Below are 15,147 nucleotides of genomic sequence, written 5' to 3' on the forward strand. Positions count from 1 at the left end.
AACGACCCAGGCTCTAGAGTGGAGGCTCCTGAGTCCTCAAGCAGGGCCGCCAGGGATTAAGCTTGAGCTCCTGAGTCCAGTCGCCTGATTCACACCCTGGTACTGCTACTTCCCAACTGTGTGACCTTGACCATGTTGCTTATCTGCTCTGTGCCTCAGTCTCTTCATCTGTAAAATGGGGTTAATACAGAGCCCACTGAGTAGGGCTTTAATTAGGACTAAATGGAAAAGCCCATGTAAAATGCTTCGACTAGTGCTCACTATGATGATATCACCATTTTCATTACCCTGTTGCATCATTTAACACTGACCTACTTCCGAATATGCGAAGTCAGTATAAATATCTCTTCTCCCTAGTTCCTAGAAGAGTTGTGAAGACAAATGAGATAACTAATGAGCAAAGTTACGCAAATCTATGGTACTATATATGCCAAATTGTACAAGAGATGATTTTATGGTTGCCCCCACCTCAATGGAGTAGACTATTTTAGATGGTCTGACAAACCTGAAATGAGGTTGATATTGCACCACAGTGGTGAAATCACAGATATTCACAACCTGTCTCATTAAGCCCTCGGTGCCTTCATTCCTGGCCTAAAGTACTCTCCCCTGCTCCTCTCTCAGGCAAAAACTACAGAGGTCTGATTAAGCTGCACATCCTCTGTGAATGATTTTGAGAGATTTATGGTGTCATTTGTAATTTTCAAATTGTGAGATCTTTATTACTGGATGCTCTCAAGCAGAGAATTTGTATCTGTCTGTCTGAGGACATTGCAGAAGGATCCTGTGTGTTATAGACTAAATGTGTGAGTCTCCCCAAAAGTCATGTTGAAATCCTAACCCTCTGTGGGATGTTATTAACAGGTGATTAGATCATGAGGGCGGAGCCCTCATGAGTGAGATTAGTGCCTTAAAAAAGGACTCCAGAGAGCTCCCTTGCTCCTTCCACCATGTAAGGATACAGGGAGAAAATGTGCATCTATGAACCAGAAAGCGTCCCCCTCACCAGACACAGAATCTGCAGACCTTGTTCTTGGACTTCTCAGCCTCCAGAACTGTGAGAAATAATTTCTGTTGCTTTTAAGCCATCCAGTCCACGTCATTGGTAGGAGGTTAGATCAAATAATCTCCAATTCAATCCCATTCTAAGAATTCATCCTGCCTTCATTGGTACTCTCCTCCTCTAAATAATAATAGCAGTGATAATAGTGATTATAACTACCACCTCCTGAGCGCCTATTATATACCAGGCTGTGTGAATACAATGATCTATTTAATCATCACAACAATCCTGAATGTAGATGTTTCACAGGTAAGGAAAAGAAGTCTCAGATAGTCCAGTAACTTTCCCAAGGTCCCAGCTTGCAAGTGGCTGTTAGGATACAAGCCCAGGTGTGTTTGGTTCTAAAGCTCTTTTATCCTGATTACTTTACAACCAGAGATCATTGGCTCAGTGACAGCTGGACTTGGAAGAGATTTTTGGAATCATTTATCCAAACTTTCAACACAGTTTAGGGAATGTTTATGTAAGATCCAAGTCAGAAAGTCATCTGAAGTCTTTTTGCATCTTCTGAATAATGGGAGATCACCGTTTCTTAAGTTAGTGGGCAGAGCTCCAAGCTGAGTTAGAGAAGCTAGGTCCCAATACTGATTCTACCACTTATTAGTCAAGTAACTTCACATGAGTCACTCAAACTGTTACCATGGAAATTAGCTAATTATTAATATTAATAATAAGAAAGGAGCAAAGGGAAGGCCAGGCATTATAAGCATGGTCATCTGGGCAGCTTCATCAGGAAGCTGCAACTTCATGCTCCACAGGGAACCACCAGTCCAGTCCTTGCAAATCACTGGGGGAAGGGACCAGACAAAGGGGAAGACGGATGCACGCACAGTAAAGTCGGGGTGATGTAGGGAAAGTGCTTGCTTATCAGTCTAACCTGGAAACAAAGATAATTGGCTAGAGGGCTGGAGCCACTGCAAGCGTGGGGGAGATTTTAGAAGGTTAAAACCCTGAGACAAAGGAATTCTCTCTCTCTTGTACCCCTTGTTTCGCTCCTGCTTCTTTGCACTCGCCCATGTTCCCTCCATGTGGCCCTAGACGCTGCGTGGCCCTAGAAGCCACATGGCCCACAGCCATGCGGATCCCACATGCAATGAACTGCAGCTGGGGACGCAAGTTAAGCTAGCTTGATGCTGGACTGGACTGTGCAAATATGGGGTGAAAACTCTGGACACTGGCTTTAATCCTAGCTCTGCTGAAGACAAAATGGGACTTTTTCCTCGGCGGGATGGAGGGAGATGGGACCTTGGCAACTCAGGGGTTTAATTCCACAGAAATAAAACTTTCCATGATACCTTATCCTCCCATGGGGGGCCTCCAGAAATTGTTATTCCAGCAGCACCCCAAGAAGCTCACTTCCACTGGCAACCGGTGGGGACACAGAGAGCACCCCACCGATAACAAAACTACCGGATTCCCATTTATTTGTCCACAAAATGAGAATAATAATAATGTAACCTCAGGATGAAAGAAAAGACCACACCTTGGTAAAGGTAGCAATACAAGTTGTAGGTGGCTAAGCACTTTTTCAGTTTTCCAAATTAGCCTTTTGGTAGCTTTATTTGTTGTTTTTAGCACTGCCTTAAAACACAGAATGAATTCATCTGCTCATGATTACTGGGTTCCTGCTACACGCCTGGCGCTGTTTGTGCCCTGGGTATACAGTAATGAACAAAGCAGAGACTGTCCCCTGACTGTGAAAAATCTAGACTCTTCCACTAAAAAAAAAACTCAACACGTATTTTTAAAAAAATCTTCTTCTCTATAAAAACTCTGCAAATATCAAAAAAACAACCATCGGCTGACTCTTGGCTCTTGTCGCTAGTCGGCAGCCTTCTGACCCATCTGCTCTCTGCTGCTCCTCACTGAGGGGCAGGGTAGGGTAAGGGACTGAGACAAGGGGGCCTTGGGAAAATTATCAAACCCACCAAGCAACCCTCTCCACGCCCGAGTCTCCTCATCTGTGAAATGGGGATAAGAGCACCTGTTCTTAGGAGAGTTGGATAAATTCAGATGAATAAAGGTTTTGGAGCCATGCTTAGCACACAGTAAGTTTATTATCCTTAAAAAGCATTTGCAAGAGTCTGTGCTCAAGAGAGTAGCAGCATTTCAGCCGGGGGAGCAGTGATGCCCGGGCCTGGGGCGCCCCCAGCGACGCGTGCTCAGGGGCTGGGGCGCGTTGGGGTGCCCGCGCCCCGCTTACCTCCTCTCGGGCTTTCCGCTCGGCTTCCTCCTGTTTCCGCCTCTGCTCTTCCTCCTCCAGGACCTTCCTTCGCTCCTCCCTCTTCTTCTTCAGCTCCTCCAGCTCCAGGGCCGCCTCCTGCTGCTTCTGCCGGAGCTTCTCGAACTCCTCGCTCTCGGTTTCCCCGCGCCGGCGGCGCAGCTCCTCCAGGCGCCTGCCCGCCTCCACTTGGGGCGCCCCTTCTGCCTCCTTGGCCTCCAGGGCCCTCCCTCCAGGCCGGCTGGTGGGGGAGGGATGCAAGACAGTTGGATGCCCGGCGGCCTTGCAGCCCCCCCTGGACGGAGGGGAGGTGGGTCTGCAGGCCTGCGTCCCACGCAGAAGTTGGGGCCCACCTGGAATCTCCAGGCCTGACCCCGAGTCCCTGCGCTGCCACTGACCCTGGGTGTCCCTAGCTCTACAGTGGGGCAAACAGACCCTGTCGCTGAGACTGCAAAATGGTGCAACCACTACGAAAAACAGTAGGGAGCTTCTTAAAAAAAAATGTGAAAACAGAACTACCTATGATCCAGCCATCCCACTTGTGGGCTTTTATCTGAAGAAAAGGAAAACACCGGCTCCAGAGCCTATCCGCACCCTCCTGCTCGCCGCAGCATTATTTACAGCAGCTGAGATTTGTAGAGAACCTAAGTGTTCACTGGCGGATGCATGGCTAAAGAAAGTGTGGTACATATTTACAGTGGAATATTATTTAGCCATGAAAAAGAAATCTGACTTAAATACTAATTAGCCAGCCGTGAGGGCACAGATCTGGACGCAGGCAGCCCACATCCAACACTTTTGTCTAAGCAACAGGTGAATTGCCACTGTCTGGCGCCATCGGTTCCACGTGGAGAATGGCACAGGGTTTCTCGCTATGGCACAAGGGGAATACTAAAACAAAAGTGATTCCAGATGACACACTCGGCAATATTGATCTGATGTGCACATCTCATGCTTTTAAAACACTGTGGTAGCTCTGAATATACCGCGTCCTTTAGGACAATGGTTTTCAAACTGCAGGTCAGAAGATCAATTCAGTGGACTGTAATTAGCGTTTATAAAATGAACTAGGAATCATCAGAGTGTCCTGCACAGAGCGAGGGGAATGACCATTTCTAACTAACTGACATGTTGGTGTCAGTTATGGATGTAGATGCCACTGGGTCATGATGTAAAATTTATTTCTTACTAAGAGCTGAGGTTAAAAAATTTAAAACTCTGGTTCTAGGTGCTTGATGGTGAAAGATGAGCTCTTTTATTTTGAACTCAATCAAAGTTAGACGGTCCCTTAAAACTTCATGTCGCTCTTATAGGTTTATAGGTTTATAGAATTGTGACTTCAGAGAGGAAATCTGCTCTCTCAGTTAATTTAAGGTCTTTCCATCTTCAGAGGCCTTTGCTCTCCCTGTGTTCATGATGTTAGTGTTCAGTTGGACGGGCAAAACACGGCTTGTAGAAACTTCTCTAGATTCCACTAGATGTCGCTCAGTCTTCATTTTGGACACTCAAACTGCCCCCATTAGGGACTGGTTAAATAAATCTTGATACTTCCATCCAGTGGAACACTCTAATATCATTCACTGTAGACTTATATTCATTGGTATAGGAGGCTAGCTAAGACACATTGCTATGCACCATGCAAAAATCAATTTAAAATGTAGATTTAGAATTCTATTCATACATATACCTGCTGTATGTATATATGGGTGTCTATTTTGAATGTATATACATAGAAAATATCTGCAAAAAATGTTATTAGTGTTATCTTTGGGTGGTGGGTACCTATTTTTGTACTTCTATTTTCTGAATGTTTTATAAAGAGTACAGTTTTTTCTATAGTCAGAAAAAACTTTAATTCTCACATAAAAAAATAAACAGAAAGCAAAACAAATCCTTGTTTTGTACTTTCTATAAAACCCTCGGTATAATCGATCTCTATAAACTTGCTTCTTGAACTGAGATTTTTATGTCATCCTTAGAGAAAACAGTTGATCTAGTTATAAGAGAACTGAAACATCAAAGGGGACAGTAACTGAATCAAACACAAGGGGTGATGCTCAAACAGGAACAAGAGTTTTGTCCAAATCACCTCTGCTCAGATGCGCTGGCATGCCCTCAGTATTAGGGTGCCACAAATAATAGGAAAATTTCTTCTAGAAGTCTCTCTCTTCGATCCTTGGTTTCTTTGGGTGTCAAGTCAAGATGAACATCAGAACTTTAACCATTCAGAACACAGCTTGTTTTCAGTTAGGTTAGTAGACACCATGCTAATCTAAACAGAGGCTCTTCCTCCCCAGCTCTTCACTTTATGGAGCAAAACCAGGCATCTCTGCTTCTGTCACCATGGACTTCTATCAAAACTAAAACTAACATGTGTTAGCAGCTAAAGAAAAACTTGATGTTCCTGTCATTTTTGTCTGCCCAAAGATGGAAAAATTAAAAAATCCACATTTAAGGGTTCTCAGGCTTAACCTGTTGGCATCCCTGCTGAATTTTCTCTTGGAATTAGCCAACCTCTGGGTTTCCACACAATGGATGTGTTAATTATTAATTTGAGCTTTGGCTGAAACTAGTTGGCAAGTTTGCTAATTGTTAACCAAATTTTCTACTGACGGATTTTTTAAAAAGCATTATTCCTCTTAACAACAAAAAAATGTATTCATACCCACAAAACTTCTTTTAAACTCTCAAACAACAAAACACTAATACTGTTAGGCAATATTCATTGACCGCTTCTCATGAACTCCATGCTGTTCTAGGGCTTTAAAATATTAACCTACTGACACTTCAGCAAGCTCTGGGCTCGGCTTACCTGCCAGAATCAACTTGATTTCTAGATTTCCTATGACTTCCTGATACGCTCTTAGTTTTTCACATCTACTTTCTTGCCAATTTAGGCTTTCTATTGGATAAATGTGACTGGATTTCTGCTCAAAGTTTTGTATTGGAAAATTGCTTGGGGGCAATTATGTTGACCCATTTTAGCCTCTTAGAGGAGCTGGAAACATCCATCCCCACCCAGTAGCTTTGCTCGCTTCTGTGTGTTACAAAGGTTTTGTTGTGAGGACCCTGTCTGACTTCTGCACAATACCTGCTCAGGATCTACAGGCAAGGCTGCATGGAATTCCACATTATAGGGATCCAGGCTCTTCCACAACATCTGGCACAGCAGCCAGTAACATGACAGAGGCTGAAATTTGGCACAGCGGTTGGCGGGGGTGTAGGAGTAGGAACGGGGCCCAGAGAATCATGTAGCCTGGTGTCCATGGCAGGCACCTGCAACTTGACTCCCACAAAATGTGGTGGGGAGCTCTAAGTGTTCAATGTATCTAGAAGTGAGAATTTACCAGCATATACTTGTCTCTCTGCCCTAAAATCAATTGTCCAAATTTGCAACATAATGGGGTGAGGAGGGGAAGCTGAAGCTATGCAAGAGGGTTTTCAAAGGGTATTAAATGGAGTATTAGTTGGATGACTTCTTCCTCCCTGAGAGATTTGCAATACAAATTAACACCAAGTGCTTTCAAAGTCCTTTGGCAAAGAGATTCGGCTAACTTAGTTTAACCTAATGCTTTCCAAATATTAGGCCACAGAATAATCCTAGTTTTAGGCAGTATTTATCTACAACCTCTAGAGAATACAATCTTGAGAATGGTACCGCGAGGGTCTCTTATGAAAGTTGCCTGGACCATACAGAGAAGGAATCAGTGATATCAGTAATAATGTTTTCTAATAAACTGATCTTACGTGAGCATATTAGGTCAGGGACAAGAACTCGTATTTTCAAGCATAATCTACGTTGCTAAAGTATGGGAAATGCAGATTAAACTTTGCCTGAGTAAAGACGGCTGGTCTTCTGTTAGTGATTGATAGCCTGACCTGCTGACTGCGCATCTCTGAGACAATGGCCAGTGACCTCACAACTAAAGCATGTTGCCTGTTCAGCACTTTTCTGTCTAGAGGCACAGGGTAGGGAGACTGATTTTTTTCCACATGTGAACACAGTCACTGTTAGTCACTACGTCTTACCTGAAAGAATTCTCGGTGTGCTTAAGTTTGTGGGTCATGAATTCTCCATTCTGCGACTTCACTTCTGTAAATCCCTTCTTTCCATCCAAGAAGCTCTTCACTTCTTCTCTGGGCTCTTTGTCTTTTTTAATCTTCTCATCTTTGAACTAACCAACAGTACACATCAGGAGGAAACATAACAATAAAAATCATATTAGGTTTTGGTTGGTATCACCAAATGAGACCCCCAATTGTTAGGAAGCCAGAAACCTCAGAAGTAAAATAAATCACTGTAGAACCATGTGGTAGAAATGGGGTCAGAGGAAATTCTTAGAGCATGAGCTCTGGCTCCCCAGCCTCTGAGCAAAGACCCTGACCACAATTTTAGGAAGTCAAGATTATTCCTGATTTCACTGGGGATTTTATTTTTGAAAGCATTGGAGGTGTTACCATTGGAAATTATTACGCCCTTGGAACTGCACATGAGTGGCTGTTTGCAGTTCCCAGTGGGAAGAGAGATTATGAGGGGGGCCTTGACGGGAAAATGCTCAGGTTGCTTGGACAGGTTTCTTCTTGGATGAAGGACACGAATGTGTTGAGGAGGAAAGAAGAGGAAACCTACCGGATTAGCCAGATCTGCCAAGCCAACTTTAGATGATGTCAGAGGAGGATCCTAGTATTCTAATCAAATAAGTAACCAGGGTCTCCAGGACAGAAGAAATAATAACCCTACCTTCAGGGGGATGACTCACAGGTCTGTGGGACCATGTTTGTAATCATCTAAGTCACTAAGTTAGAACAGAAGGGGAAAACCCCCAGGGTTTACCTTGACTTTCGGTGCAGGTAATAATTTAGTCTCCAAAAGTGGTTTTGTGACTCTTGTGGGTGATAGAAGAAGGTCGTACACTAAGAACAGGTATTAGGCATAAGTTCCTCATGGTAAATAAGAGATTATTTCAAGGTAGACTGAATTTATGTAGCTTTTTTGGGGGTAAAGGAGTATAAATTATTTTACCTATATCATCTCATCCATTCTTAAAAGATGAGTGTAAAAACAGGGGAGGTTCATTATTGCTCTTTTCAAGACCGAGAAAGCACTAATGTTCTAAAGAAACCTACAGAGCAAGGGTGGGACATAAGAACTTAGGACGTTAGGTCCTGTCCAGATGGCCTGCCTTCCAGTCCCTGATCACTCACCTCTTTCCAGCTATTCTTCAGATACCCTCTGAATATTTACTATTCAAATGCATGTTTTGCTAAGCAGAGTACATTTTTTTGCCCTTTACTGATGAGCCTTCAATAGTCCTTTCCCTGATTGCCTACTTTGGTTATTATTTTATTAAATTACTACAGATGGACTGTATTGAAGTAATTTAATGGGCAACAGGCATGTTGCCCTAATTAGTTAAAACTTTAATCTTTCTCCAAGGGGTATACACCTGGCATATGATATCCCTCAGACATGCTGAAGAAGCGAGCTGTTGTCTTGCTGTTCTCTTAGAGCTTTGTCTGGAGTCAGGAAACTTGAATTTTGGTTTCAGTGCTGTTGACAAAGTAGCCGTGTGACTTTGATGAAGTCACCTGACTTCTCTGGGATGTTGGTTCTATTTGCATAAAAAGAGGTGGTTAGGCTAGATGATCCCTTTCTAATCCTTCATCCTTTCATTTCCCTCTTGTCCTCTGATTTGTCATGAGGGGCTACAGAGAAGGAAACTCCTGGCTTGTCCTACAACTTGGCTGTGGCTCTTTGGTGGCTGTCCTTGCCCAATCATAAATCAGTATTCATGGGGCACGCAGGGCCAGGCAGGGTTTCTTCTTGTCTTGCCTATCATTATTGGATAGAGCCCCAGAAACCATGGACCGGATTATATATCTTGGTTAAGAAGTATCTGGGGATACAGATTTGGGGGTGAGGGGGTCCCATTTCAGAAAACCCATGAAACAAATTCTGAGTCAAATCGCATGATTTGTGGAATAGTAGCAAAGATGAAATACCCTTTAACTAATTTCTCCTATTTTGGAGTCAGAGATATTTCCATTCTCCCCAAATGCAATATTTGATTTACTGACCAAAAGTGTATGTAATATAGATTTGTAAAACAATACATGTTTCCTTCAAGCTCTGCCTTTATTGGCAAAGGCTACGGTGGATGTTATACTTATATTCTCTTTGGAAGACTTCCTTAGGGAAAATTCCCAGTGAAAGCATGATAATTTGAATTTGCAAATTATTTTATCTTTTTGGGAAATAAAGTAATTCCACAAGGCCTTTACATTTTATTTTAAGGAGCACAGTGGACTGGATTCCGTAGCAGATTTAATACAAGCTCATGGGAGTCTAAGTCACTTGGGAAAAGCATTAGATCTTCTAGGTCAGAATGTTACCATAAAGGAAATCTGTGCTGATGGATTAATGGGTAGCCAAGTATCCTGAAAAGCTAATGTGCTTCTTGGACAGATAACATTAGCATATGAAAGGCCTGCCAAATGCGATCATTTTGTTAAAACTGGATATTTGGGATATCCAATGGGAAAACACATGGGCGTGCATGGGGTGGGGATTCCGGCGACATGACCTTGTGCCAGAGAGACATTCAAAAGGTCACGGCATAAAGGACTGTGATGCCAGTCTTTGTAATTATTGCTTTGCAATCTTTGAGTCCAGAATAGTGACAAGGGCTGATGCAAGTTAACCTTTTTTTCCAGAGTAGGTTTAATGTACTTTTGTTAGACTCAGAAGCCTCAGCTACTTCTTTGGGTCCAATATATATCACATGAATGTCCCTGCTACTGAAAGTTTGGTCTCCACGGACAACACAGGCCTCACCAGAAAGCTCAGACTCCACCCCAGAGCCGCTGAGTCAGTCAGGTTTTGCGTTTCCTGAGATGCCCTGTGACTCGCATGCACACCAGCATTGGGGAGACTTGGACTAGATGCTTGAATGTCAGTTTCAACCCTCTATGAACAACTCCCCTGGAAGCTGCTTTTCTGTTAGAGGTGGGAGAGGGGCGTGGGGGAGACTTTTAGGCTAAAGAACTAAAAGGAGACATTTTATGGTTGGAGAGGAGAAATAAAAAGCTACAGTAAGTTTCAAGGTTGGTGATCATCTGCGATCCGTTGTCACAACAAATGAAACGTTTCCTACATTAAAAAGAAAAAGAGTTCAACCGCAGTGGGAGAAAGAAGGTGTTTTGTAAGGTATTGGAGCTACTCCTGGAAATGTTTTCTCTACGAAGGCGTTCGTGATGTTTGTGTTTACTTGTGGTTGACTGGTCTCACATTGCTCCTTGAAAGAAAAGGAGTTTTTAATATTTTTAACAAAAAGGAAATTAAAAAAAAAGAAGGGCTAAGTCATGTAAAATATGATTTAAAGTGGTCTACGTAAAGCAGCCACACAGCTAGCTGGAGAGGGGAAACCTGGTCATTCAGCTAGCAATTTATGTGCCCAATGTTAAAACAGGAATGGCAGATTTTTATTTTTTTTTTAAGCCTGTGCAGAGGAGCTAATCTGGCCTCGAATAAAAAAAGAGTCCAAAGTTTTGGGACACTGGAATGTGCTGCAGGGCAAAGTGGGAGAGAGGAGGCTCTGAAGTCACTCTACCAGGGCCATCGAGTGGGGGCCTTATCTGGAAAGAGGCAGAGGGAGGACTTGGGTGGCTGCCACGAGCTCTTTCCAGCTCTGGACACAGCGCATAGACGCAGAATGCTCTGGTCACTGGAAACCAATCACATCTCAGTGACGTGAGTTAAATTTGAAGTACAGGATCCAAACAGTGCTTTTTCAGCGCCCCCTCCCCAACATAAATGGGATCACTAAGCTGAGATTTCACGCCCTCTTCTCTCTGTAAAGAATTCACCACGAAACGCTAGCTCTAGAGACGAACCCACGTGGGATGTTTCTGCTTGAGTTTAGTTCCGAGGTAACTTTCATTTTTTTGTCCCTGAGCTTGTGTTCTTCTGCTACAAAGTGAGAACAGTGTTTTCCCACACGTTCAACCATTTCCTTAGCTGCCTCACTTGGGCCAGATCCGCTTGTCCAGTTATTAGCATGTAAGCTTTCTCCTGCCTCTAAGTGGGCAGAGTTCACAATTTTCACCCCCAAACCACCACGAGTTCCATTAGAAACACGAAGGGACATACATCTTAAACAAAATAAACATAACAGGAACTAGGGCTTTTCACTTTTTAGGTGAATCTTATTTAAAAAGCTTAAGAAAATAACCCTTATTTAATCTGGTTATCTACTTTCTAATTTTGGATTTTTTTTCTGTTTCTGTTTTCTGTTTCTACCTACAACGGGTAGAGCAATGCAGCAAGACCCCATCTGAGTTGGTGCGCAATAAATGCACATCCGTCCACGGGCAAAGTAATTCAACCCTTTCATTTTTCATAGTTTCATTTTACCATGTTCACGTACTTTGAACTGATTAGGCACCGTCACATTTTTTTGGATTACTTGGAGCTAACACAAGCACAGTGGTTACAACAGAGTCAGGCTTTCTGACTGGCATTTCAGGGTCATCAGTTCCAGACATTGTCTCTGCAGCGGCCTCTGGACCACCTATCGGTTACTTACCTACCGTCAAACACCCTGGCACCAGCGCCTGTGTGTGCCTCAGAAATGCAATGCAGAACACTTCGCCAAAGTGTTTTTTGAAAAACCAAATCTCATCCGTTCATCAAATTTTCTACTGAGATGTGGGGGGGCGTTTTTCCTTTGAGAAGTTAAATCATTAAACGAAGCCAGTTGGAAATAATTTCACGATGGAAATGAAAGTAGGATAGCTCAAGGAAAAAAAACTAGCACTTAGCAGAACAGGGAAGCGGGGAAGACTGATCACAGGAGTGTTTTTCAAGCTTTGACTGTGACCTACAGTAAGACAGACAATTTAGGTCCCAATGCAGCACTTACTGCCTACAGTGCCCTCTGACATTTTCTATTCTAATTCATTTTTAAAAATGCCGATGGACACATTTAACTACCTTTGAGATGCTCTATGTTGATTCTGCCGTTCGATAAGTCATGAGTCATGGCTTGAAAAACATTCGAGGTCATCATTTTGAGATGGTCAGGCCTGAAATGCCATGGAGCGCTCTGCTCTTTCTGCTGCTTTAGGATTAACTGGGTTGCTTCCCAGTGATATTTACCTCTTCTCTTTTGAAGGCAGGCTTGTCTTCTTGGGACTTTTCTCTTTTAAGTTGCACTGTAGCCCCCTTCTCTTCTCCCTTTTCATTGTCAAGAATGGTGAGGTCACTCATTTAAAAGAAGCCCCTTCTAGCTGACTGGAGTGAGAAGGTGCTCAGGTCACTCGGCATGTGGCTCAGGCCGCCTTTTCTCTTGCCGTGTCAGTGCTCACATTTCCCCCTGTGCCAGTGGTTGTACACAGCAGCCTGGGGCATTTGCTTCCCACCCCCAGTGTTTTTCCCATGTGCCTGCCCTTGTGCTCGTTGATATCTAGCGGGGATGTGGTGCTCCTCGGACGTGTTTACAAATCTCGTGTGTGGTTTGGTGCGTTTTGTTCCTGATCCTCTCAATTGTAGCTGTGTTCATGAGCCCCTTGTAACAAGCAGGGGTGCAAAGACAACTTCAGGCAATGCACACTTAGTGACAGAGAGCTCTTTCTGGAAGGTGGAGCATGCAAGCAGGTAGTGGTTAAGCACAGCGCTTTAATGTAGCCTTGCAGACAGAAAAACAATCTTTTGTAGCCCACACTCCTCTCCTCAATTTCCACCCTTCCTCAGGTTATGTCAATTTATGTGTATCATTCAGATGGTAAAAGCAACAAAATGTGTGCTTTTAATGACCAGTCAGTTATAAACTGATGCCACCCGGATAACCGGCTTTCTGCAAGTTTACATTAAGCTCAGGTCTACATGATGCCAATCATGGTTTTGACATTTTTTTTTTAATAAAAGGTCCAAACTGGCTTCTTTCTCTCCTTTATTACCAGTTTATTTTGAGGGTTTTATATTTGCCTTCTTAAGATGCTATTTCTGACCATGATTCTTTTTTGTCAGTTTCCCACCCCAACATTTATAATTTTTTATTAAATGCCAAACCCATGAGTAAGGTGAGGAGTTAAGATGCTCTTGCCTCATGTAGACCTATGGAGAGAGGTAAAGGTGCGCAAAGGAATGAGTTTAGATGCAGGTGCAGAATCACAAGTCAGCACAGCACCACCACAGTCACCATCTTCGGGTTCATTCATTTTTCTGGTGCTCATAACAAGCAAGCCCAGAGCAATACATTTCTCTCTGGTTGTCTCAGTAAATTTGGTTGATGGACTATTTCTCCATCAATCGATTGCTTCATGCTTGCCGATTGCTATGGCCTAAAAAAACACGAACGGCTTGCCAAATGACCAAGCATGTGGGCTACAGGAATGCGGCCTCGGCCCCAAATTTGATGTGCATTACATTTCTCACAAGTCGCAGGCATCACACACGTGGCGCAAAATGTTTACTGTACCTGTTTCCTTTGGACAGCTGCCTGCTGATTATCTTCATGTCCTTTCCTTTCATTGACCCACTTCCCTTCTGTCTTCTCCTCTGTCTTTTCCCCTTTGGCCTTTTGCTCTTGCCCTTCCCGGCTTTCCTCTTCTAGCTGCTTTCTTCGGGTTTGCTCTTCTGTCTTAGCTTTCATTTCCTCCGTTGCCTTTGCCCTCTGCCTCTCCTCTGCTGCTCTGCGCTCTTCCTCCATAACCCTTTCCCTCTCCTCCGCCTCCCTCCTTTCCCTCTCCTCCGCCTCCCTCCTTTCTCTCTCCTCCACCTCCCTCCTTTCTCTCTCCTGTGCGGCTGCTTTTCTTTCGGCCTCAAGCCTTGCCTCCTCCTCAGCTACCTTTAGGTCTTGCTCAGCGTTAACCCTGTCCCTTTCTTCTGCTTCCAACCTGACGCTCTCTGCCTGGGCCCCTTCCCTCTCTCCCTCCTCCACCTTCTCATCACGGGTCATCTCATCGGAACCTCGCTCCCTCTCCGCCTCTCTTTCAGGCTCCTCGGCACCCATCTGCCCATTTTTCAAAGACGTCCCCAGGGTTTCTTCTTGAGTTTCGGCTGTGCTCTCTTCTCCCATCGCCTCTACCTGATTTTCCTTGACGCTCCCTCGCTTTGGCTTCTCTGCTTCGTCTTTTTCTCGGGCCTCTTCATTTCTGTCTTCGGCATCCCTCCGGGCGTTCTTCTGGCAGGCCTTGGGCACCGTTTCAGTCTCCTCCATCGCGTATCTTTCCTGGCGACGTTCGAGCTTTTCCTCCTTCTCGGTGTTTTCGTTTTCTGCTGTGTCGTTCCCCATTCTCCCGCTGGGCAGCGACACGCCGGCATCTGTCACTGTGGGGTCCAGCTCCTTCTGCCGCTCCAGGGCTTCCTGAAGGCGCTTTTGGCGTCTCTCCTCCCGCCGAGCCAGGCGCTCCAGGAGCGCGGCCTCTTCATCGCCCTCCACCTGAGTGTTCATGGTGGTGGCCTTGCCCTCCTCGTCGGGCACACTGCACATCAGAAACAACAACACCAGAGACAGCGCACTGCTGGTTATTCAGTCAGCTGGATCCCCCGACCCCACTGGCACTGCAACAGAGGCTGGCAATACCATGCCCATGCCACATACACCCCCCTCCGCTGACAGCGTGTGCAAGGCTGTGCCCTTGGTCTCTCTCTGGCACCTGAAGTCTACTCTACATGCCAGAACTGCTTTGAATATTAACACCCCCCCCCGCCCCCCGGGAGCAGCCCTCAAACAAAAATTGATGAGCGCTGGTGTGTAAATACCTCCTCTCCCCGCACCTCTTGAGTGGAATAACTCTGAGGTGCCTGTGCCACCCTGGATCTTAGAGTTTTCCAGGGAGTTAAGCTCCAGATCCCCACAGT

At 44.6% G+C, this 15,147-nt stretch overlaps 1 protein-coding gene across 7 annotated transcripts in view; it reads right to left on the minus strand.

Annotated features, from left to right (window-relative positions):
- The window catches only part of CALD1 (caldesmon 1), a 192,908-nt gene that overhangs the window by 15,286 nt on the left and 162,475 nt on the right, over positions 1 to 15,147 (minus strand). For 6 of the 7 annotated variants that reach the window (XM_016222193.2, XM_016222177.2, XM_016222161.2 and 3 more), the window contains 3 exons: positions 14,372 to 14,768; positions 7,314 to 7,459; positions 3,267 to 3,525 (listed from right to left, as the gene is read on the minus strand). In XM_016222193.2, the coding sequence (XP_016077679.2) occupies positions 3,267 to 3,525; positions 7,314 to 7,459; positions 14,372 to 14,768 (802 nt within the window). Of the gene's footprint in view, positions 1 to 3,266; positions 3,526 to 7,313; positions 7,460 to 12,441; positions 12,520 to 13,762; positions 14,769 to 15,147 lie in introns of all 7 variants that reach the window. The other variant, XM_087821009.1, reaches the window with a different exon arrangement.

The sequence above is a fragment of the Miniopterus natalensis genome, chromosome 10 (assembly GCF_054644295.1).
Source record: "Miniopterus natalensis isolate mMinNat1 chromosome 10, mMinNat1.hap1, whole genome shotgun sequence".
NCBI classification, from domain to species: Eukaryota; Metazoa; Chordata; class Mammalia; order Chiroptera; family Miniopteridae; genus Miniopterus; species Miniopterus natalensis.